General features: G+C 37.6%; 1 protein-coding gene and 1 long non-coding RNA gene across 3 annotated transcripts in view; one reads left to right on the plus strand and one right to left on the minus strand.

Moving 5' to 3' along the window:
- Nucleotides 1-8,197, plus strand: part of LOC112647044 (uncharacterized) — a 34,263-nt gene extending 26,066 nt beyond the window's left edge. For both annotated transcript variants that reach the window (XR_007410856.1, XR_003128043.3), the window contains exon 3: nucleotides 7,776-8,197. This is a non-coding gene — a long non-coding RNA (uncharacterized LOC112647044). The remainder of the gene's footprint in view (nucleotides 1-7,775) is intronic.
- Nucleotides 1-25,912, minus strand: part of SCP2 (sterol carrier protein 2) — a 103,831-nt gene that overhangs the window by 55,459 nt on the left and 22,460 nt on the right. Inside the window, 6 exon segments of the mRNA XM_035715891.2 lie at nucleotides 5,110-5,257; nucleotides 7,571-7,721; nucleotides 9,491-9,577; nucleotides 15,265-15,328; nucleotides 19,735-19,780; nucleotides 19,782-19,862. Of these exon segments, the coding sequence (XP_035571784.1) occupies nucleotides 5,110-5,257; nucleotides 7,571-7,721; nucleotides 9,491-9,577; nucleotides 15,265-15,328; nucleotides 19,735-19,780; nucleotides 19,782-19,862 (577 nt within the window).

Raw genomic sequence — 25,912 nt, forward strand, 5'->3', positions numbered from 1 at the left:
CAGTGGAAAGAGCCAGAGAAGAGGATCCCTTATTTCTATGTATGGACTTAAAAGTCTCAGACTGGGCAGCCCAGGTGGCTCAGTGGTTTGGTGCCGCCTTTGGCCCAGGGCCTGATCCTGGGGACCCAGAATCGAGTCCTGCGTCAGGCTCCCTGCATGGAGCCTGCTTCTCCCTCTGCCTGTGTCTCTGCCTCTGTGTGTGTGTGTGTCTCTCATGAATAAATAAATAAAATCTTACAAAAAAAAAGAAAGTCTTCGGACTCACTCTTGAGCTAAGCATACATAGGAGAGATCCAAAGCAGCACAGCAAATGCTTGGACAACTGAACAAAGACTTTAACCAGTACTCACAGAAGTCAAGACAGAAGGTATCTGAACACAAGTGGGTTGACTGCTTGCTAAAACAAAAACAACACTCTCTAAAGGATCTCAATGTAACAATCACCTGTCCCAGATACAATCCAAAATTAATACAGAAAAGAACTAGGAGGGCAGCCTCGGTGGCGCAGTGGTTTAGGGCCGCCTGCAGCCCAGGGCGTGATCCTGGAGACCCAGGATCGAGTCCCATATCAGGCTCTCTGCATGGAGCCTGCTTCTCCCTCTGCCTGTGTCTCTGCCTCTGTGTCTCTATGAATAAATAAATAAATAAATAAATAAATAAATAAATAAATAAGAACTAGGAAAAGGAAAGTTGACCAATTCTCATGGGAAAAGATAATCAACAGATAGAAAGCCCAAGAAGTCCCAGATCATAGAATTACCAAAGACAAAAATAGACTAAGAGGTAAAGAAAACACACTAAAAATGAATAAAAAGATATGAGTTCTCAGCAAAGAAATAGAACCTATGAAATGAACCAAATGAAACTCTTAGAATTGAAAATGCAATATTTAAAATAAAAAACTCAGGATGTCTGGGTGGTTCAATCAGTAAAGCAGCTGCCTTCAGCTCAGGCCATAATGCCAGGGTCCTGGTATCGAGCCCCGCATCTGGTTCCCTACTCAGAAGGGAGCCTGCTTCTCCCTTCCCTCTGCCTACCACTCCCCTGGCTTGTACTCTCCCTCTCTCTCTCTCTCTCTCTCTCTCTCAAATAAATAAACAAAATATTTAAAAGAAATAAATAAAATACAAAACTCACTCACTAAAGATGGGTTCAAGAGCAGAAAGAGGATGAAGTAGGAGTCCGTATATTTAAAGATATATATCATTATAAAGGTATAAATGATCAAATCTGGACAGAGAAAAACAGGATTTTAAAATGAACAGAACCCCAAGGACCCGTGGGACAATATTAAAAGGTCTAATAAATGCATCATTGAAATCCTAGAAGGAGAAGAGAGAAAAAAATGGAGCAGAAAAAAATACTTACAGAAATAATGGTTAGACACTACCCAAATTTGGCAAAAGACATTTTACAGACTCAAGAAGCTCAGAAAATCTCAAGCAGAGTAAATTAAAAGAAAAGCAAGCCTAGATACAACACATTTGACTGCTTAAATGTACTTCTCATTGGAAACAATGTAGGCCAGAGAATAAAACAAGATGCTTTAAGTGCTATTAAAAAAAAAAAAAAAAAAAAAAAAGACCTGCCAACTCAGAATATTCTATATCCAACAAAAATCTCCTTTAGGAATTTATGCTAAGTAAAGACATTCTCAATGAAAGGTAACTAAGAGAATTCATCTCCAGACAATCTGCTTTATAAAAAAATGCTAAAAAAAATGCTAAAATAAATTATTTTGGCTGAAAGAAATCATAACGAAGAAAAACCTGTATCTTCAAGAAAGGAGAAAGAGGGATGCCTGTGTGGCTCAGCAGTTGAGCATCTGCCTTTGACTCAGGCGTGATCATGGAGTCCTGGGATCAAGTTCCACATCAGGCTCCCTGCACGGATCCTGCTTCTCCCTCTGCCTATGTCTCTGACTCTCTCTCTCTGTCTCTCATAAATAAATAAATAAAATCTTTTATTAAAAAAAAAAGAAAGAAGAAAGAACAGAAATGATAAAAATCTGGGTAAATATAAAGAAATTTTGTCCTCTAAGATCTTTAAAATATGTGTAATTGTTGAAACAAAAATTACAACATTGTGGGATTTTTTTGTGTGAATGTACATAGAGTGCTTGCTTCGGTAGCACATATACTGAATGTACATAGATGTAATACATATGACAATTATAACAGAAGAGTTGGTGTGAGGCAGAAAGGAGTTGGTAAATGTATATATATGCTTGCAAGATTTCTACATTTTATGTGAGGTAGTACAATATTAACTCTACAGAGACTATGAAGGTTAGGTATGCATACTATTACACCTATACCAGCAGTTCTCAACTCTGAAATATTTTGCTCCTCCAGAGGACATCTGGCAATGTCTGGAGACATTTTTAATGGTCACAACTGTGGGGAAGTACTCTTGGCATTTAGTGGGTAGAAGCTGGGAATGCTGCTAAACATCCTACAATACACAAATCCCATGACTAAGAATAATCTCATTCATCAACAATGTTGAGGTTAAAAAACCCTGTATCAGCTAAGACAGAACAAAATAAAAAACAAAAATACTAAAGAGATACGGCCCAAAAGCAAATTTACAAAATAAAAGTCATACTAAAAATATTCAAATAATCCAAAAAAGCAGGAGAAGGAGAACAGAAGATCAAAAACCAGAGAGAACAATAAATAACAGATAATGGTCAACCTAAGTCTTATTGTATCAATAATTACTTTGAACATTAATGATCTAAATCACACTCTCAAACAAATATAATGCAAATCACATATGCACTTTGAAATTTTCTAATACATATTTTGTTTAATATATATTTTAACCCAATATATCCAAACTATTTTCACTTTGACAAGTAAGAAATAAAAAAATTAATAATAAAATACTTTACATTCTATTTTTCATAGTAAGTCTTCAAAATCCAATGTGTACTTCATACAGCACATCTCAATTTGGACTAGTCACATTTCAAGGACTCAATAATCACATACAGTTAGTGGCTACTATATCAGACAGCATAGGCTTAAACATCCAGTTAAAAGGCAGAAATTGACAAATGATAAAAAATACACTATTGCCTACAAATCTATCTACCTTATGCAGATAGATTAATACCATAAATATGTTAAGAGCAAATAAACAGAAAAAAATGTATCATGCAAACAGTAAGCACAGGAAGACTGGAGTGGCTTTTTTTTTTTTTTTTTTTTGAGAGTGAGAGAGAGAGGATGGGGAGAGAGGGAGTGAGGGAGAAGCAGAGAGAAAATCTTGAGGCTCCACACACAATGAGGAGCCTGAGGAAGGGCTTGATCTCACAACCCCAAGATCATGACCTGAGCAGAAATCAAGAGTCAGATGCTCAACCAACTAAGTCACCCAGGTGCCCCTGGAGTGGATATTTTAGCCAGATAAAACAGACTTCTAAACAAAGAATATAACCAGACATAAAGAATGATATTTCATAATGAAAAAATGGAAGACATACAACGATAAATGTGCTTTATAATAGAATCTCAAAATAAATGAAGCAAAAATTGACAGAACTAAAGGGGAAAGAGACAATCCCACAATTAATATAAGAGATTTAAAAAAAATAAAAAATAAATTTAAAAAAAGAGATTTTAACACCCCTCTCTCAGCAACTGATAGAGCAAAACAAATAAATCACTAGACATAGATCTGAAAATCCTATCAATCATCTCAATTTAATTGACATGTTTAGAACATACGCCAGTAACTGCAGAATCCGCATTATTTTCCAAGTGCATATGATAGATAAATTCACCAGTAATATATACCATATGTTGAGCCATAAGATAAAATTCAAGAAATCTTAAAGGATCAAAATCAAAGTATATTCTCTGACTACAGCAGAATTAAATTAGAGAGCAATAACAGTAAGATTTTAAGATATCCAGGAAAATTCCAAATACCTGGATATTAAACAGCATACTTACAAATAATTTACAGGTCAAAGACAAAATTATAAGAAACATGAAAAATATTTTGAACTGAATAATGATGAAATATATCAAATTTTGTGAAAGGTAGCTAAAATACCATAGAGAAAAATGTACAGCTTTAAATACTTATATTAGAAAAGGAGAAAGATCTAAAACAAAAGACCTAAGGTTCTCTTATAAAAAACTTAAAAAAAGAAAACCAAAGTAAAACCAAGGTAGGTTGAAGGAAGGAAAATATAAAGAACAGGAATCAATGAGATGAAAAAAACATACAATAAAGAAAATCAACAAAACCAAGGCTGACTCTTTGTAAAGCTTAATAAAACTGACAAACCTCTAGCTAGACAGATCAAGAAAAAAAGGGAGAAAGAACATCAATCACCAATACAAGGAATAAAAAGGAAGTTATCTCCTTAGATCCTATAGACATTAAAAAAATAGAGAATAGTTTGCACAACCTCAGTCAATAAATTTGACAACTTAAATAAAATGGGTAAATTTCTTTAAAAATATAACTTATAAAAATTGATAGACACTGGAAGAAACAGAAAATCTGAATAGGTCCATATTTATTAACCAATTTTAACATCTCAGAAGTTTTCCCAAAAAGAAAACTGAAAATCATTTGATTACACTGGTAAATTCCACGAAGCAGTCAAGGAGGAACTAATACTAATCTTACACAAACTTTTTCAGAAAATACAGAATGAATGGTCACTGCTCAATTTGTCTTATGAGACCAGCATAACTTTAATGACACGTTGTCACAAATGGCAAGATCTCATTCTTTTTTATGGCTGAGTAATATTCCATTGTGTACATATACACAAATTAACCCCCCCCCCACAACACACACCCCACATCTTTATCTAGTCATCTATTGATGGATACTTAGGTTGCTTCCATATTGTGGCTGTAGCAAATAACACTGCTACAAACATAAGGGGTGCAAAATCTTTTCAAATTAGTGATTTTGCTTTCTTTGGGTAAATACCTACTAGTGACATTATGGATCGTATGATATCTCTATTTTTTTAATTTCTTGAGGTAAAGGCAATTAGTGAATTCCTTTTTTAGTGGCAAAATGAAATTTCCTCAGTGAAATTTGCTAAGTTAATCTGCATCTCACCAAAGATATTACCTTCTGGACAGAGTCCCAGTGCTTCATAAGTAAGGAGTTCATTGACAGAAAAGCAATCATGAAGTTCTATAACATCAATATCACTTGGTGTCAGGCCAGATTTCTCATAGCACTTTTTGGCAGCTTCTTTACTCATATCATAGCCAACCTAAAACCAAAACCACATATAAATACATTAAGGGCATCAATACTGGGACTTTTATATAAGATTTATAAGAGATTAAATGCATAATCTTTGTTGCTGAAAATGGAGTGCATATATTGAAATCTTGGTTGATTGTATATTACATAGAAGTCCAAATAAAAGAATATTCAGGATGGAGAATGTACAAATTAAATTCTGTACTATAAAGAACAGAATTTTTTTTAAGACTTTCTTTCTTTCTTTCTTTCTTTCTTTCTTTCTTTCTTTCTTTCTTTCTTTCTTTGAGAGAGCAAGCATAAGTTGGGGGCAGGGCAGAGGGAGAGGGAGAAGCAGACTCCCCACTGAGCAGGGAGCCCAACACAGGCCCAATCCCAGGACCGAGACCATGACCCGCAGTCGAAGGTGGACACCCAACCAAACGATCTACCCAGGTGCCCCCTGGGTGGCGCAGCGGTTTGGCGCCTGCCTTTGGCCCAGGGCGCGATCCTGGAGACCCGGGATCGAATCCCACGTCAGGCTCCCGGTGCATGGAGCCTGCTTCTCCCTCTGCCTGTGTCTCTGCCTCTCTCTCTCTCTCTCTGTGACTATCATAAAATAAATAAAAAAAAAAATTTAAAAAAAAATAAAAAAAAAAATAAAAAAAAAAGAATAGAATTTTTTTTTAACATTTTACTTATTTATTCATGAAAGACACAGAGAGAGAGGCAGAAATACAGGCAAAGGGAGAAGCAAGTTCCCTGCAGGGAGCCTGATGCGGGACTCGATCCCAGGACCCCGGGATCATGACCCGAGCCAAAGGCAGACGCTCAACCACTGAGCCACGCAGCATCCCAAGAACAGAATTTTAAATAAGATATATAAAAAGGGGGGGTAGCCCGGGTGGCTCAGTGGTTTAATGCCACCTTCAGCCCAGGGTGTGATCCTGGAGACCCAGGATCGAGTCCCACATCAGGCTCCCTGAATAGAGCCTGCTTCTCCCTCTGCCTGTGTCTATGCCTCTTCCTCTCTGTGTGTCTCTCATGAATAAATAAATAAAATCTTAAAAAAAAAAAAAGATATATAAAAAGGACTTATGGCAACCCAGGTGGCTCAGCGGTTTAGTGCTGCCTTCAGCCCAGGGCGTGATCCTGGAGACCTGGGATCAAGTCCTATGTCAAGCTCCCTGCATGGAGCCTGCTTCTCCCTCTACCTGTGTCTCTGCCTCTCACTCTTTCTGTCTCTCATGAATAAATAAATAAAATCATAAATAAATAAATAAATAAATAGGACTTATAATTCCTCAGGCCATATCTTGTGCAGTTACAAAAACTCTATCAAACCACAATGTGTTGTTGTGGTAAACAGGCTGGAAGATATTGACCAATAGATCATTATGACTCCGATACACTAAAAAATAAGAGGAATTTCTACATGAAAATAAACAATCTTCTTTTAAAAAAGTCATATAGGATTCCATTTTTCCAAATCCTTGCTTTTAACACCTCTTTGGTCTCAGATAATAACAAGAAAACTCAATTTTTCTCCTAGGCATAAAATTGTGGCGTAAATATACTATAATCAGAAAACCTGAGAAGTTCTACCTCAGCCACATCCCAGCTTTGTGATCTTGGGCAAGTTATAGACCCATTTTCAAATTCAAAGCATTATTGCAATATCATTTTTATCATAAGCTCTAATTACCTTATGATTGGTATATATGTGTGTATGTTATGCACATTTGCATTTTTTAAATATATGTGTGTATCTTCAAATATTCAACTAACTTAGCTCTGCATTCTCATTTTCTTAACCTCCTCCATATTTACTCAATCTTTAATTAGGATTTTTAAAGCTCTAAGGGTCAAGAAAATTCCCTGACGATATCCTTGTTTTTCCCTTAACTCTGTAAGAAAGGAGTTTTGGGCATATCTAGCCAACTCAAAAATTAAAAAAACAAAAAAACTAAACCCCACCAAAATAGCATGTCTAGTTAGTTAAAAATGCATGCGTGACAAGGATGGGTTATAATATTGAATTTTCTGGACTTCTAGAGCTAGTAACAATATGTCATCTTGACATTTTTAAACAGAAATCCCTCAGGCAGCCCGGGTGGCTTAGTGGTTTAGTGCTGCCTTCAACCCAGGGCGTGATCCTGGAGACCCGGGATCGAGTCCCACATCGGGCTCCCTGCATGGAGCCTGCTTCTCCCTCTGCCTGTGTCTCTGCCTCTGTGTGTGTGTGTGAGTGTGTCTCTCATGAATAAATAAATAAAATCTTTAAAAAAATCTTTAAAAAGAAATCCCTCAATTGATAAATAAAATTGAATCTCAGACATACCGCTTTAATAACGCTTTTCTCTTCAAATGAACTTGGCAAGTCAGTTACCATCTCTTGTGCCAAAATTTCCACAGCTTTGGATTGCAGGTTGTACTTCTGTACAAATTGTTCACTAGCCAAAACTGCTGCTGCAGCACCATCTGAAGTGGGGCTAAGAGGAAGTAAAAATAATTATTTACACCTAGTCCTTGTTCTTTCTATGCAGAAGGAAGAGCTGAATGTGCTCGCTAGTCATTGCACTGTCTTCTTTGTGAAACCTACCGTTAAAGATTACACATGCTTCCCAACTGAGGCCTGAACCTCCATCAAGAACTGAAATGGGGGCAGCTAGGGTGGCTCAGCAGTTTAGCGCCACCTTCAGCCCAGGGTGTGATTTTGGAGACCCAGGATCGAGTCCCACATCGGGCTCCCTGAATAGTGGCTGCTTCTCCCTCTGCCTGTGTCTCTGCCTCTCCCTCTCTCTCTGTGTATTCTCATGAATAAATAAATAAAATCTTAATAAAAAAAAAAACTGAAATGGTACCAGTCACTGTTTGGGCTCAAAGAGTCTCTCCCAGGAAGTTCTTACTCCAAAGAATCCTGGATTTGCCTCTGCAAATGCACCAGGCATCTTCTGGTGACTCCTGAGGAGTCCATAAGGTTAGTTCTATCCCATTACAATAAAAATTCTACGATAGGCCTAACTAGCTCCAACTTTGCTATCTCCCAAATAACCAGCCTTGGAATCCTTTTGAAAACTGGGAAAAAATAGAATACGAGATACCAGAAAGTCCAAAACAGAAAGTGGTTTAGTTAAGACTCTTGAGATCTCCCCAAAACAGATATTTTCCTGATAGCAAGCTCTGAAGGAAAGTGGCAAACACCAAAAGCCTTCTCTGAGTTCAGCTGGTCTTTATAAACGGGCAGACCAGTTACCCTGGGTGGCTCAGCGGTTTAGCGCCGCCTTTGGCCCAGGGTGTGATCCTGGAGGCCTGGGATCAAGTCCCACATCGGGCTCCCTGTATAGAGGCTGCTTCTCCCTCTGCCTATGTCTCTGCCTCTCTCTCTGTGTCTCTCATGAATAAATAAATAAAATCTTTTTTTAAAAAAATAAATGGGCAGATCTTCGTATTGCAACAGATAAAAGCTGACCCTGTTTGTTCACCGGCATCCCAGTCCATATCTTCCAGGTGAGAAGTGGGCACAGGCAGGAGCTCTGCAGTACTAATTCAATCTTCTGGGGGACAGATACTGTCAAGCACTTTTCAAGATGCAACTATTTATCATTATTAGAGGGTTTTTTTTCTTGTTTTTCTTGGTTTTTGTTTTTCTTGTTTCACATTTACTCTTAGTTACTAGCAGTGAGTAACATTTCCTAAGGTAAACGCATACAGCAGAGAAAACAAAATCCTCAAGGGAGAAACTCTGGACTCCACTGGCCTTCTAAGCCATATTTAAATGAATAAAACACAATTTTTAAGAAGTTGGTAGAACTCATGAAAGAAGGAAATAAAATGCATAATTTTCCAAGAGAAAACATGGTCTATCTCCAGATACTAATAGGAAGTAAAGGTCCTCATTCCAGAGTGAGGACTACATTAGCAGGAGTGCTATAAAAGCAGATACAGATACAGATTTACCCAGACACACAAAGCCTAAGGTTACCTAAGGTGGGAGGAGGGAGCAGTTACTTTTTTCTATTAAATATTAAAATGTGGGGGTGTCCGGGTGGCTCAGTCAGTTGAGCATCCAACTCTTGGTTTCAGCTCATGAGTGGTGGGAACTAGCCCCATGTCTGACTCCGCACTCAGCAGGCAGCCTGCTTGAAGATTTTCTCCTCTGCTCCTCCCCACCCTCCAGTCTCTCTCTCTCTCAAATAAATAAATAAATATATTTTTAAAAAATGAATACTGAATAAATATTAAAATGTGGTTTTCTTACCAACATTGTAAGATGGTCAAAAAATCAAAAACGTTTTGAGATGTCATCACTTCGTCTAAACTGAATTCCTTTTGGAACTGGGAATTCCTAAACACAAAATAAGTAGTTATAGAATATGAGGTAGCAATTACAATTTCTTTGAAAATGTTCTAATCCAGAAGTCAGAGAATAATAAGTAAATATTCTTTTTACAACCAAAAGACAGGCTTTTATGAGCAGTTTCAACCTTTAATATAAGTTGTTTGAAGTTTTAAAAAATCTGAACTCCAAAATACCATATGCTGTATAATAAAAAAAATTTGTCTAATTTTTGTCCTGGGTTCCTAGCAAGGAGCTTCTAAAACCCTTGCAATTTCCTGAGTTACAGGAGTGTCTTTGTTATGCTAATAGGGTAGTGACTCACAGTGGGCCCCTTGTTAACTGAGGGGGGAGTAGGTTGGACACAGGGGGCTGGTCACCAGAAACATCAACCATGTGAATACAGGGTTAGGACTTCTCAGCCTCTTTGACCCCTAAGGAGAAGGGAGGGGCTGGAGATTGAGTTCACTCATGTGGCCAATGATTTAGTCAAGTTTAATAAAGCCCCAATAAAAAACTCTGGACACTGAAACATGCTGGAGCTTCCTGGTTGGTGAGTACCTTCATATACCAGGAGGGTGATGTGTCCTGATTCCATGAGGAGAGGGTACAGAAACTCTGCTTTAGGAACATTCTCAGACTTTACCCTATGTGCCTTTTCATTTGGTTGTTCCTGAGTTGTATCCTTTATAATAATACTATAATGACAAGTATAACACTTTCCTGAGTTCTGTGAGTAACTCTAGTGAACTGTCGAACCTAAGGGGTCATGGAAACCCCTGAATTTATTGTCAGTTGGTCAGAAGTGCAGGTGACCTGGGGACCCTACTTGTGGCTGATGTCTTAAGTGAGGGCAGTCTTGTGGAGGACTAATTCAGGGGTCTGCATGAACTCGGGTGCTTAGTGACAAAACGGAATTACAGTACATCCAGTAGGTGTCAGATCAGTTGGAGGTTAAAATAGAATACCATTTTCTTTCCCCTGCAGAATTATTAAATACTAGTTCCTTAAAAGCAAAACAAGGGCGCCTGGGTGACTCAGTTGGTTAAGCATCTGACTCTTGGTTTTGGCTCAGTTCATGATCTCAGGGTTGTGCGATTAGAATCCCATATCAGGCTCCACACTCAGCATAGCATCTGCCTGAGATTCTCTCCTTCTCCCTCTGCCTCTCCCTCCATGCTCACACATGCTCTCTCTCTCTCTCTCTCATTCAAATACATGAATAAATAAAATATTTTTTAATGTTATACAAGGTGCCATGGGACATCAGAGGCTGGGCATCAGACCCAGATACCAAAGGGAGCTTCCTCTCTGGAAGCAAATAAAAGAAAGTAGGAGATAGAGAATTCCTGGCAAAAAGATCAGTACACACAAACCCTCTTTAGTTTAAAGTAGTTCATTGAAGCTAGGGCACAAAGTCTGGGAGGAAATGTGGATTCAAGTTGAAGAAGACAGAGTAAGAGAAATAAACAAAAATCAGATCGTGAAAGGCCAGTATATGGATTTACATTTTATACTGAAAACAATGAGGAACTACTAAAGGATATGTGACAATCAGACTTAAATTTAAATAAGAAGGCTACAAAATGGAAAAGGGATGGTAAAGGTCATCACCAAAAGCAACTAAACTATGAAATTAGGGCAATAATTAAGGCAAGAAATGATAAGGGTCTAAAGTAGGAAACTAAGAAGTGAAAGATAGAGAGAAGGGATGAATTCAAGAGAGTAAGGAGGCAGAATAACTAGGCTTCAGTTCATCCTCAACTCATCTGCAACTCATATGGGACACTGAGGAAGAAGGCAAAGTTAAGAGTGACTTCTAGGGATCCCTGGGTGGCGCAGCGGTTTAGTGCCTGCCTTTGGCTCAGGGCGCAATCCTGAAGACCCGGGATCGAGTCCCACATCGGGCTCCCGGTGCATGGAGCCTGCTTCTCCCTCTGCCTGTGTCTCTGCCTCTCTCTCTCTCTCTCTCTCTCTCTCTCTCTCTCTGTGACTATCATAAATAAAAATTAAAAAATAAAAAATAAATTAAATAAGAGTGACTTCTAGTCAGGGTGCCTGAGTGGCTCAGTAACCCGCATCCAACTCTTGAACTTAGCTCAAATCTTGGTCTCTGGGTCATGAGTTCAAGCTCCACACTGGGCTCCACACCCCACACGGGCTCCACACTGTGTGTGGAGTCTGCATTAAAAAAAAAAAAGGAATGACTTTTAGTTTTCTATAATTAGGTATATATTGATACATACTGATGTCATTCATGGAGAATACTGAAGGAAAAACAGGGTTGAGGGGAATGATACATTCCGTATGGACATGTTGACTCTGAGGCACTTGTGGAGCATCTAAGTACACACAACTAGGAGAAAGTTATAACTTTCATATATAAAATTATATAACAAGTCTGAGGGCTCACGTAGCATGAGCTATCCCCTAATTCTATCACTACTTATCACAGAATCTCACGGCCTTTAAGTATTTTTTTTTAAGATTTTATTTATTTATTCATGAGAGACACAGAGAGAGAGGTAGAGACACAGGTTAGAGGGAGAAGCAGGCTCCATGCAGGGAGCCCAACACAAGACTCAATCCCACGTCTCCAGGATCACACCCTGAGCCAAAGGCCACGCTAAACCGCTGAGCCACCCCAGGTATCCCACCCTTAAGTATTCTTATAATTTGTGAGAAAACATTTGAAAATAGTTTTGTAATTCAACCTTCTGAGAAATAGGTAACAGGGTGGGACGCCCATAAAGATGGTCTAAAGACTACTCATCCAAACCCTACAATCAGTGACAGCAAAGTTTTATTGAATATATACTATGTTCCAATAACCTGCCAGATAGTGAAGATTATTCACTTCAGGACAAGACAGGATGTCTGCTCAAGAACCACCATCATCAAGAAGAAAGACTTAAAAATAACTAAGTATGGTAGTGCGATGTGTTATAATAGAGGTTATACAGACAGTGCAACTGAGCTCATGAGAAGAGAAACAATTAAGCCCAGGAAGCTTTAAAAAGGGTATTAAGAGGGAACCTCTGGGTAGTGCAGTCAGTTGAGCATCCAATTATTGGTTTCAGCTCAGGTCATGATCTCAGGGTCATGGGATCAAGCCCCGTGTTGAGCTCAGCAAGGAGTCTGCTCAAGTTTCTCTCTCCCTCTGCTTTTGCCCTTTCCTGCACTTGCTTTCTCTCTTTCTCTCTCTCTCTCTCTCTCTCTAATAAGTAAATAAATCTTAAAAGAAAAAAAAAGATGTTAAGAGAAGTGACATTTGGGCTGGGGGATTGATGAGTAAGTAGATATCTACCAAACAAAAGAAAAAAAAAAGGATGTTAAGAGAATGACATTTGGGCTGGGGGATTGATGAGTAAGTAGATATCTACCAAACAAAAGAAAAAAAAAAGATGTTAAGAGAATGACATTTGGGCTGGGGGATTGATGAGTAAGTAGATATCTACCAAACAAAAGAAAAGCAAAAGAATAACTAAAAACACAAAAGTGAGTAATGTGTACTATACTCAGGAAAAAACAATCTGGTGAGGATAGAGATTAGGAACAGCCAGAAAGTGGTAGGAAATAAGACTGGCAAAATAGAGCAGGCCAAATTATAGCCATATTATTATGTCATATGAAGCAATTCATATTCTATCATATAAACAATGAAAAATCACTAAAGCTTTTGTAATACCCTTATATCTTTCATAAAATACCCTTTGATCCAGGGCATGGGATTAGATACTATTTGTTAATTAGGTATGCCCTGAACTCAAACATCAATTTATTTATTTAAAAAAAAATTTTTTAACTATTCCACTTACCTATTCATGAGACACAGAGAGAGAGAGGCAGAGACACAGGCAGAGGGAGAAGCAGGCTCCACACAGGAAGCCTGATATGGGACTTGATCCTGGGACTCCAGGATCACGCCCCAAGCCGAAGGCAGATGCTCTACCGCTGAGCCACCCAGGCATCCCTCAAACATCAATTTAAAATTAGGGTAATCAGAGGCACCTGGATGGCTCAGTGGTTGAGCATCTGCCTTTGGCTCAGGTTGTGATTCTGGGTTCTAGGATTGAGTCCCACATCAGGCTCCCACAGGGAGCCTGCCTCTCCCTCCGCCTATGTCTCTGACTTTCTCTATGTGTCTCTCATGAATAGATTAAATCTTTTAATAAAAAAATCAATTAATTAATTAATTAACTAAGTAAAATTAGGAGAATTAGCAGTAGTATGTAGTATTAGAAATATGTGGTAATGATCCTTTGGGGTATAAAATATTTCTTGTCATGGTTTTATGTTAGTAAATATGACAAAATCTGTTTAATAGTTCAGAAACAATTTACTGAGCACCTATCATGCTCCAAGCTCTATGCTAAGCATTAAGAACAGGAAGAGGGCAGCCCTGGTGGCTCCACGGTTTAGCGCAACCTTCAGGCCAGGGCGTGATCCTGGAGACCTGGGATTGAGTCCCACGTCAGGCTCCCTGCATGGAGCTTGCTTCTCCCTCCCTCTGCCTGTGTCTCTGCCTCTCTATGTCTCTCATGAATAAATAAATAAGATCTTTAAAACAAAACAAAACAAAAAAGAACAGGAAGAGATGACTCTGGCCCTCAAGGAGTTTATAATCTAGTAGGAAGAAATATAAACATTATTTTACCACTACTTAGAATGATCCTGTGCAAGTTGCTTTATTTCTGTAAGCCTTGTTTTCCTTATCTATAAAATGAGAATAAAGATATCTACCTTATAGGGTCCTTGAGAGGATTAAATCAAAATGCATATAAAAATGCCTAGCACAGTGACACAGAGTTGGCATTTAATAAAGCTAGCTATTACTCTTTCATTGCCTAGTGGTATTGTTTTCGTAGAAATTATAGTTATGTGGCACTTATTCAATTGCCAGTGAACCAATTTTATCAGCAACCATTAAGAACATGCTACGAACCAGGCATTGCACTAAGTTCTAGGGATTCAAGGATGAATGATCTGTAATACACAGGATTTAATTTTACTTAAGATCATTTAGGATATAAATAATCATATTATTCTACCAGAATAAAAGTTAATGACACTAACATGACTAAAACACATTACTAAAGCAATACAAATAATTTAATAGAAAGTAATTTATATGGCTACTGATAGGCTATTTGCAAACATTTTAAGAAAAGTTTTAAGGAATGGTTTAAAATGGTTATTTTCAACTAGAATTATCACAATAAACTTCATTTACTGCAGTTGTAATGCATGACCAGTTACATCTTTAACACCAACCATTCACATTCTTTCTTAAACTTACATGGCATTCTAAATATAAATAGACCCGAAACTAAAACTATAGTCAAAAGTTTACTTGGGCACAAGCCTTTTATATGAAAAACAATAAAACATTCTAGTTAATATTTTTGAGGTTTTGAATTTACTCTTTAAAAAAAAAAAAAGATTTTATTTATTTATCATGAGAGACACAGAGAGAGAGAGGCAGAGACACAGGCAGAGGGAGAAGCAGGCTCTATGCAGGGAGCCTGATGTGGGACTCGATCCCGGAACACCAGGACCACACCCTGAGCCAAAGGCAGATGCTCAACCACTGAGCCACCCAGGCGTTCCTTGAATTTACTTTTCAAGTATAAAGTTGTGCATTACACAGCAGGATAACCCAAATTTTCACTATTTCATATTTCCAAAATACTTACGGGTTATTAACTGAATGTTTATGATTTTTCCATCCAATTTTCGCAAACTGTTTAACTGTTGTTCCTGTAGAGAAAACAAACATCTATTAGTGAGATCATGCCTTCCTGTTGCTTATTAACAAATGTTGCAATGGACTGAGTGTCCCATTAAATATTTCCACATTTTCCCTTGTATAAATTATGAGTACTGACAACTTCAACAGATTTCTCACATAAATATTTCTTTAATTACACCTGAATATAATTAATGAATTGAATCTATTAATAAGCATATGAAATGAAAACAGTTCAAACTGGTCAAGTCTACCTAGTATAACTAGAGTCCAATTTCAAAAACCAGAAAATATAGCCTGGGATTCACAGTGGATATAAAGCAGGAAAGCACTGCCAGAAATTTTTCAAGGAGTCTGCCAAAGCATCTCAATGCCCCTAGACTAAGTGAATTTTATAAATCATACCCTCCAGGACCTGATCCTTCTCCTTCCTCATGATAAGGCAAAAGGGTCTTCAGAAAAGTTACAGCCTAACAAAAAATACGTTATGTTTTTAAATATCTTAACAAAAAGCTTAAAGATTAGTGTCAGAAAAACAAAAGTATATATTAAGAAAGTAAAATATGCAAGGTTTTTTTTTTACTACTTAAAAAAAAAAGATTTTATTTGTTTATTTGAGATAGAGTGAGACCCAGAAAGATCACAGAGGGAGAGGGAGAAGGAGAAGCAGACTTGCCACTGAGCAGAGAGCCCAATGCAGGGCTCAATACTAGGACCCTGGGATCATGAACTGAGCCAAAGGCAGATGCTTAACTGGCTGAGCCATCCAGGGGCCCCCACTACTTTTTTTTTTTTTTAAGATTTTTCTTTTATTCATTTGAGAGAGAGAGCACGAACAAGGGGGAGAGTCAGAGGGAGAGGGTAAAGTAGATTCCCTGCTGAGCAGGGTGCCTTACCCGGGGCTTGATTCCAGGACCCCAGGATCATGACCTGAGCTGAAGGCAGACACTTAACCAACTGAGTCCCCCAGGCACTCCCCCTTTTTTTTTTTTAATACTTTTAAGAAGACAAAGCAGCACAAGATAGGTTCTGAATCCTGCTTTAGAGCCAAAAGACTAAGGAAGAAAAAAAAAAGTCCACTGATAGGAGCTGATAATGTTATGTTAATGCATGGCACAGGAAAATGAAGAGTCCCCATTTCTGCTTCATCTCTATCTTCTCTGTCAGGAGGATGATCTTCAGAGCAGAAATGATATATGTATAATTGAGCAAATCTTGAAAGAAAGAAAGTAGAGTCCATGCCAGTGATCTTTTACCAATAAGGGTGATGATCAGGAGGCAGCCAACATGGATTCAGTAAGAACAAGCCATAGCAGATTAATATCTTTTTTTCATTGGTTTGACTGGCAGATCAGATGAAAACATAGTATCTGTATATCAGCAAGGCAATGAAATGTTTTAGGACATCTTTTGGGACAAGGTAAGGAAATACTATTGTTGGGTTTTGGTTTTTCTTTGCCGGGAGCATTTTGACGTTACTAAAAAAACAAGGGTTCTTCTGTCAAATGAGTTTAGATAATACTGGGTTAAACAAAGTTAAACAGATTTCTTTATAGCAAGACATTCAGAGCCTTTACTATTATTACATGTGTATTATTACTGTCTAAAAGGGGGTTAAAGGATGAAGCATCTCCCAACTTATCTGACTCATGTCATTAAAGAACCATACAAAGTTAATGTCCCACTGGAACACATGCTGTGAAACCACCAGCACTGACTAATGCGTATTAACCTGGAGAAAAGTCTCTAGGCTAATCTCTAACCTCAGTCATGCTCTAGCTAGTATGTCTACCAAAAATTGGATTAGGAAATTAAATATATGCTCACCAAACCTGAACCCGGGAAGGACTGCTTTATAATGCTGAATCCAAATAGATTTCAACAAGGCTTATTAACCTTATTAATGGGTTGGATCAGAATGTAATTAATTAAATGACCAATTCTATTCCAGAAACCCCAAAACAACCTGGGAAAAGAAGAAGAAACTATGAAAAAGGCTCTGAGGTTCTGTTTGACTACAAGCTCAATATGATTTAACTGTGTTACAACTACCAGCAAAGCTCACATGTGATCACGGTATCTGCAATGAGACCGGTGATGATGGCTCATGAAACAAGTCAGATGAGAAACGGTTAAGGAGAAGAGAAGTTAAGCACAAGGTCTGGCTGGCTTCGGATATCTGAAGAGCTATAAGGTAAAAGAGGCGCATCTCTTGTGAGCCTCAGAAGACAGAAACAAGACCATGGGTGGAAACTATAGAGAGATCTGAGTTCAAAGTGGAAAAGAATACTGTAACGATTGGAATCATCAAAAAAATAGAGTGGGCTCAGTTGGTGGCAAGTTCCTTGTCGCAAGAAGTACAAATGCTTTATTGTCAGGTATTAGATTTACAAGTAATTCATTCATGGATTGATGAGGGAAGAGGGGCAAATGAACTCTATAAAAGCACTTGGCATACTGTCTGACATAAGAGATATTTAAGAAGTGTTGATGTCTTTTCTTTTCGTTTTTTCTTACCCTAGGACCCAATTAATCTATAGAAGACAGCAACTCTTTAAAAAATATTCCGCCAGTGACTTACTATATATTTATTAAGCCTGGGTACTAATGAAAAGGCTTGTTGACTACTGATCCTGAACTGCTAATTCAGATTTTTGGTTATTCAAAGGATATGTCTAATATAAAAACATTTCAGGGATGTCTGGGTGGCTCAGTTGAGTGTCTGCCTTTGGCTCAGAGAGTGATCCCGGGGTCCTGGGATCGAGTCCCGCATCAGTCTCCCTGCAGGAAGCCTATTTCTCCCTCTGCCTATGTCTCTGCCTCTCTCTGTGCTCTCATAAATAAATAAATAAATAAAATCTTTTTAAAAAATTTTCAACCTCCTTGAGTCAAACTTTGAAGCCATAAAAATCTGCTGATTCTACAGCAGAACGTAAGCTACTACATTCTTATGCAATCATGTCTAGTCACAAACAGCAATTTCAAATGACAATTTAAAAGCCCGTAAGAGGGATGTCTGGGTGGCTCAGTGGTTGAGCGTCTGTTTGCCTTCCACTCAGGGCATGATCCTGGAGTCGGGGATGGAGTCCCACATCAGGCTCCCTGCAGGGAGCCTGCTTCTCCCTCTGCCTGTGTCTCTGCCTCTCTCTCTCTGTGTTTCTCATGAATAAATAAATTAAATCTTTTAAAAAAATAAATAAAACCCCATAAGATTCTATAATTTATTAATCTACTGGATGAAAAACAACGTTTCAACTAAAATACTGTACATTTATACCTCAAAGTTTGGGCTAGAAAATTGTCCAACTATTCTGAATAATATAAAACTTGAGAAAAGATATAAGCTTAAAAACACACCAGACACAGGACATCCAGGTAGCTGAGGACAACAATTTAGCAACCTAAATCTCTCTCTCCATATCCTCCAAAAACAATATAGAATGACAAGAAGATTTTTAACTCTTTGAGGAACCTCCCACACAGTTTTCCAGAGTGGCTGTACCAGTTCACATTCCCACCAACAGTGCAAGAGGGTTCCCCCTTCTCTCTTTTTTTTTTTTTTAATTTTTATTTATTTATGATAGTCACACACGAGAGAGAGAGAGAGAGAGAGAGAGAGAGGCAGAGACACAGGCAGAGGGAGAAGCAGGCTCCATGCACCGGGAGCCCGACGTGGGATTCAATCCCGAGTCTCCAGGATCGCGCCCTGGGCCAAAGGCAGGCGCCAAACTGCTGCGCCACCCAGGGATCCCGAGGGTTCCCCTTTCTCCACATCCTCTACAACATTTGTTGTTTCCTGTCTTGTTAATTTTCGCCATTCTCACTGGTGTGAGGTGGTATCTCATTGTGGTTTTGATTTGTATTTCCCTGATGGCAAGTGATGTGGAGCATTTTCTCATGTGCTTGTTGGCCATGTCTATGTCTTCTTTGGTGAAATTTCTATTCTTGTCTTTTGCCATTTCATGATTGGATTGTTTGTTTCTTTGTTGTTGAGTTTAATAAGTTCTTTATAGATCTTGGATGCTAGCCCTTTCTCTGATATGTTATTTGCAAATATCTTCTCCCATTCTGTAGGTTGTCTTTTAGTTGTTTTCTGTTTCTTTTGCTGTGCAGAAGCTTTTTATCTTAATTAAGTCCCAATAATTCATTTTTGCTTTTGTTTAAGGGGACAAGATTTATGTTATCTTTCCTACTTCAATTTTTTGGCATGGAACATTCTAGATACTTCCCATATGATGTTCTATATATAAATACTTTTTTCACAGCTAAATCCTATATGGACTATTTCTTCAATTTAATTAAAAAAACACTTTATATTTTATATATCCTAGCATTGTCCACAGATCCGAATAAATTCCTGTTGTTTCTCATCACATGCATACAACTAACAATAGGTCTAAAAATTTTTTTAACATACCATATTTTTCCATGTGCTCTTTTCCAGCACATGCAAACATCTGAGGAAGCAACTGGTTTGGCAGACAATCCATATTTATTGATGAAGACCTCAACATGCTTATCAAGTGGATTGGTCTTCTGTGAAGACTAAAGAAGAGGAAAAAAAAATCAATAAGTACTTGACATGATAAGTGTCTCTTTCAACTGTTACAGTGTTACTAAGACATACACATACTCTAAGCACATAGTAAAAAATAAGCAATGTGAATAAAATTAGTCAGGAAATGTTTTACAGGAAAACAAGGAAAGGAAAAATAATCAAATGAGATATTAATTTTTTCACAAAATATCTATAAATAATCCAGTAAGCAGGGTGTCTGGGTAGCTCAGTCAGTTAAGTGCCCAACTCTTGATTTTGGCTCAGGTCATGATCTCACAATATGGGATTGAGCCCGACATCGGGTTCTATGCTCAGCCCTGGAGTCTGCTCTGGGTTTTCTCTCTCTCTCTCTCTCTCTCTCTCTCTCTCTCTCTTTCAATTAAATAAATAAAGTCTTTTAAAAATAATAAAATAAAAGAAAGAAAGAATTCAGTAGGTACTCATACTACTCAAGGTGCTGGGAATAAAATAGTGAGCAAAACAGATAAAAGCTCTGCTCCTCTGGCATTTACATCTGTGTCAGGGAGAGGGCAAAAGGTGATGAAGACAAAGATAAATTAGAATGTAAATAGGGGCACCTGGGTGGCTCAGTTGGTTAAGAGCCTGACTCTAGATTTCAGCTCAGGTCATGATCTCAGGGCTGTAGGATCAAGCCCCACCTTAGCCCTGCACTCAGTGCAGAGTCTGCTTGTCCCTCTCCTTCTATTCCTCCCCCCACTCACTTGTTCTTTTGCTCTCAAATAAATACACAAAATCTCTTTTTTTAAAAATGTAAACAATAATGCTATATAAAAGAATAAATCCAAGTAAGAGAATAAAGACTGAAAGTAGGGGATGCTTGGGTGGCTCAGTGGTTGAGCATCTGCCTTTAGCTCAGGACATGATCCTCGTGTCCTGGGATCAAGTCCCACATCGGGCTCCTCAGAGGGAGCCTGCTTCTCCCTCTGCCTGTGTCTCTGCCTCTCTCTATATATATCTCTCATGCATAAATAAATAAAATCTTAAAAAAAAAAAAAGACTTGAACTGTTAAGAATCAGATGCTCACCCAAATGAGCCACCCAGGCACCCCAAGAAAAAAATAGTTTTAAAGAAAGAAAATTATTGTTAGATATTATAAACAACTCAACAATCCAAAGGCTATATTAATATAAATGGGTCTTACAGAGCCTGAACACAGAAACCTTAAAAATAAGTACATATAATTATGTATTTGGATAGCCAGAGATGGAAATTTTTTTCCTATCAAAAGAAATTTTTAAAAAAGAGAGAGAATATGTTTGTTGCTAAGTAAAAAGGAAATGCTAATTAAAACAGTGAAATACAACTTCTACTTCTAGACATGATGGATTACAGAAAAACAGATTTATCCTTCTACCTTAACCAACTAAAAACCAGGATAAAATATAAAAAATCAATCATTTTCAGTCAAGTAGAAAGAATAGTATAGTGACCTCTGAGAGAAGGAAAATAAATAAGATGAGCATTATGACTGTCCTCAGATTACTACCTGGAAACAGTATGAAAGAGTAACATAGGGTCCAGTAGTCTTCCTAAGTTGAATAAACAGAGTTTAGAGAAGTCAAGCAATCTCGAATTCACAGAGAAAATAAAGTGAGAGAGAGGGTGAGCATATGCACATGCTCTGAACATCTAGAGTATTCTCCTTGAGTCTTCAGTGAGTCTGATCAATACATGAGTATGAGGAAACTACTTAGATAAGGGGGAAAAAATTACTGGATAGGAGCAGATAGAACAATTCCCAATGCACACACAAGGCCAGAAATAGTTTTTATTCTCAAACCACAATAGAAAGATCTCCTAATATATGGGTTATCAATAATCCTAAGGTTATTGCCTGGAAGTCCAGGCCAGTTTGGCCCACAAATAAAGGCTTTTCTGATTCTACCTAACAGAGCTTAAAAGCAAATCTCAAAAGGATCAAACCATTTCTAAAAGAAACTGCCCCAGAACAAATCCCCAAATAGTTAAAGGAATATAAAAATTCAACACTCAACAAAGTAAAATGTACAGTGTCTAGCATCCAATCATAAATTATAAAATATGTAATAAAATAGAAAAATAAAACCTGTAAAGAGTAGATTAATTGATCAATAGAAATAGACTTAGAAATGACACATTAAGACAGCATGTAAATATACTCTAATTGTTCAAGAAGGCAGAAGCAGAAGCATGACAATGAAAAATATGGAAGATATAAAAAAAAGACCCACATGAAACTTTTAGAGATAAAAAAGTACAGAATATGAAATTAAAAACACACTAAATGGAATTAACAGCAGACATGGCAATATAGCTAATTAGTGAACTTAGGTACATAACAAAATAAAACATAAAAAGAAGAACTCTAGAAAAAAAATTAACAAAGCATCAGTGAGTCACAGAACAACAATCAAGTTTAGTAAATGTGTCACTGGAGTTCCAGAAAAAGAGAAGATGGAGAGAAGGAGAAGTCAGAAGAAAAATATTTTAAGACATAATGGCTAGAGACATCTGGGTGGCTAAGTTAGTTAAGCATCTGACTCTTGATTTTAGCTCAGGTCATGATCTCAGGGTCATGAAACTGAGTACTGCATTGTCTCCATGCTCAGCACTCAGTCAGCTTGCCCCTCTCCCACTGCTCCTCCCCCCACTCATGCTCACTATCTCTCTCTCAAGTAAATTTTTTAAAAAAATCAAAGACATAATGGCTGAAATTTTTCCAAATCTGTTGAAGACTATAACCCACATATCCAAGAACCTCAACCAACACCAAGCACAAAAAACATGATAAAAGTTCAACAAAGGGGGTATGGGGGTGGCTCAGTCAGTTAAGCATCTGTCTTTTTTTTTTTTTTTTTTTAAGCATCTGTCTTTAGTTCAGGGTCCTAGGATTTAGCCTCCATCCAGCTCACTGCTCAGTGGGAAGCCTGCTTCTCCCTCTCCAGTCTCCTGCTCCCCCTACTTGTGTTCTCTGGCTCTCTATCAAATAAATAAAACCTTTAAAAAAATTTCATCAAAGTACATTATAATAAAATTGGTTAAAATCAGTGATAAAAAAAAATCTCAAAAGCAACCAGAGAAAAAGATATATTAAGAATATAGGAATAATTCGGGGTGCCTGGGTGGCTCAGTTGGTTAAGTAAGGGACTCCTGACTTCAGCTCAGGTCTTGATCTCAGGGTCGTGAGTTCAAGCCCCACACTAGGCTCCACACTGGGCATGGAGCCTACTTTATTTATTTTTTTATTTTATTTTTTATTTTTTTAAATTTTTTTAAGGTATTTATTTATTTATTTATTTATTTATTTATTTATTTATTTATGATAGTCACAGAGAGAGAGAGAGGCAGAGACACAGGCAGAGGGAGAAGCAGGCTCCATGCACCGGGAGCCCGATGTGGGACTCGATCCCGGGTTGGAGCCTACTTTAAAAAAAAAAAAAAGAATATAGGAACAACAACAGAAAAAGAAGGATAGCAGACTTTACATCACAAAAAATGAAAGCCAAAGACAGTGAACCAATATCCTTAAAGCACTAAAATTTTTTATTTTTTATTTTTTTATTTTTTTAATTTATACAGAGGCAGAGAGAGAGAGAGGCAGGCAGAGAAGCAGAGACACAAGCAGAGGGAGAAGCAGGCTCCACGCAGGGAACCTGATGTGGGACTCGATCTTGGGTCTCCAGGATCACACCTCAGGCTGCAGGCAGCGCTAAACCGCTGCACCACTGGGGCTGCCCAAAGCACTAAAATTTTTTAAAAAGTAATGCTAAATTAGAATTCTGTACCCACCGAATATATCTTTCAAAAAATAAGATAAATAAACATTTATTAAAACATACAAAAGCTAAGAGAACTCATCACCAGCAAACCAGCACTATACAAAATGTTAAAGAAAATTCTTCAAGCAAACAGAAAATGACCCTAGAAGGAAATATGAATCAATATAAAGGAATAAAGAGCACTGAAAATGATAACTATGTGTATAATTCAAGTTACCTTTAAAACTACTTTATTTTTTTTAATTTATTTTTTATTGGTGTTCAATTTACCAACATACAGAATAACCCCCAGTGCCCGTCACCCATTCACTCCCACCCCCCGCCCTCCTCCCCTTCTACCACCCCTAGTTCGTTTCCCAGAGTTAGCAGTCTTTACGTTCTGTCTCCCTTTCTGATATTTCCCACACATTTCTTCTCCCTTCCCTTATATTCCCTTTCACTATTATTTATATTTTTTTTTTTTTTTTTTTTTTTTTTTCACTATTATTTATATTCCCCAAATGAATGAGAACATATAATGTTTGTCCTTCTCCGATTGACTTACTTCACTCAGCATAATACCCTCCAGTAAAACTACTTTAAAATTATCTTTAAAAAATAAAAAAAATCGACTAAGGTAAATTCAATAACTGTTGTAGAGTTTATTATATATATATGTGTGTGTGTGTGTGTGTGTATATATATATATAGAGAGAGAGAGAGATGTAAAATGTGCTTCTAGGAAGAAGCAAAAAAAAACTTTATAAGGTTCTTATAATACTATAGTGTACAGTCACAATACTACTCAAAGGTGGTCTGTGAATAAGTTAAAGGTATATATGGTGCTCTAAGAATATGTTAAAAAAAATCATTAACTACAATCAGTTGGGCTTTATTCTTGGGTTACAAGAGTGGTTTAATATCCACAAATCAATCATCGTGACACATCACATCAGTAAGAGAAAGGATAAGAACCATATGATCGGGATCCCTGGGTGGCACAGCGGTTTGGCGCCTGCCTTTGGCCCAGGGCGCGATCCTGGAGACCCGGGATCGAATCCCACATCAGGCTCCCGGTGCATGGAGCCTGCTTCTCCCTCTGCCTGTGTCTCTGCCTCTCTCTCTCTCTCTCTCTGTGACTATCATAAATAAATAAAAATTAAAAAAAAAAAAAGAACCATATGATCATTTCAATAGATGCAGAAAAAAAATTGACAAAGTACAACATCCATTCATGACAAAAGCCTTCAACAAAGTAGGTTTAAAGGGAACATACCTTAACATAATAAAGGCCTTCTATGAAAAACCCACAGCTAACATCATCCTCAATGGGGAAAAACTGAGAGCTTTTCCCCTAAAGTCAGGAACAAGACACTGACACCCACACTTCTACTCAACATAGTACTGGAAGTGCTAGCCACAGCAATCAGACAACAAAAAGAAATAAAAGGAATCGATATCAGTAAAACTTTCACTATTTGCAGATGACATGACACTATATATCAAAAGCTTGAAAGACTCCACCAAAAAACTGCTAGAACTGATAAACAAATTCAGTAAAGTCACAGGATACAAAATCAACATCAAGAAATCTGTTGCATTTTTTTACACCAATAATGAAGGAGCAGAAAGAGAAACTGAGAAAACAATCCCATTTACAATTGCACCAAAAATAATAATATACTTAGGAATAAACCTATCCAAAGAGGTGAAAAACCTGTACCCTGAAAACTGTAAAACACTGATGAAAGAAATTTAAGATGACACAAAGAAATGGACAGACATGGGGTGCCTGGGTGGCTCAATCAGTTAAGTGTCCGGGATCCTGAGATCAAGCCCTGCATTGGGCTCTGTGCTGAGCATGGAGTCAGCTTGTCCCTCTCCCTCCTCTCCTCCTCTCATTCTCTCTCTCTTTCAAATAAATAAATAAAATCTTAAGAAAAGATATGGAAATACATTCCATGCTCATGAATTGAAAGAACAAATATTGTTAAAATGTCTATTCTGCTTAAAGCAATCCACACATTTAATGCAATTCCTGTCAAAATACCACCAGTGTTTTTCACAGACTTAGAACAAACAATCTAAAAATTTGTATGGGACCCCAAAAGACCCTGAATACCTAAAGCAATCTTGAAAAAGAAAAGCAAAGCTGAAGACATCACAATTATGGACTTCAAGTTACATTACAAAGCAGTAGTCATCAAAATAGTGTAACACTGGCACAAAAACATAGATCAATATATCAGAATAGAAAATCCAGAAATAAACCCATAAT

The sequence above is a fragment of the Canis lupus genome, chromosome 5, assembly GCF_003254725.2.
Source record: "Canis lupus dingo isolate Sandy chromosome 5, ASM325472v2, whole genome shotgun sequence".
In the NCBI taxonomy this organism is placed as follows: domain Eukaryota; kingdom Metazoa; phylum Chordata; class Mammalia; order Carnivora; family Canidae; genus Canis; species Canis lupus.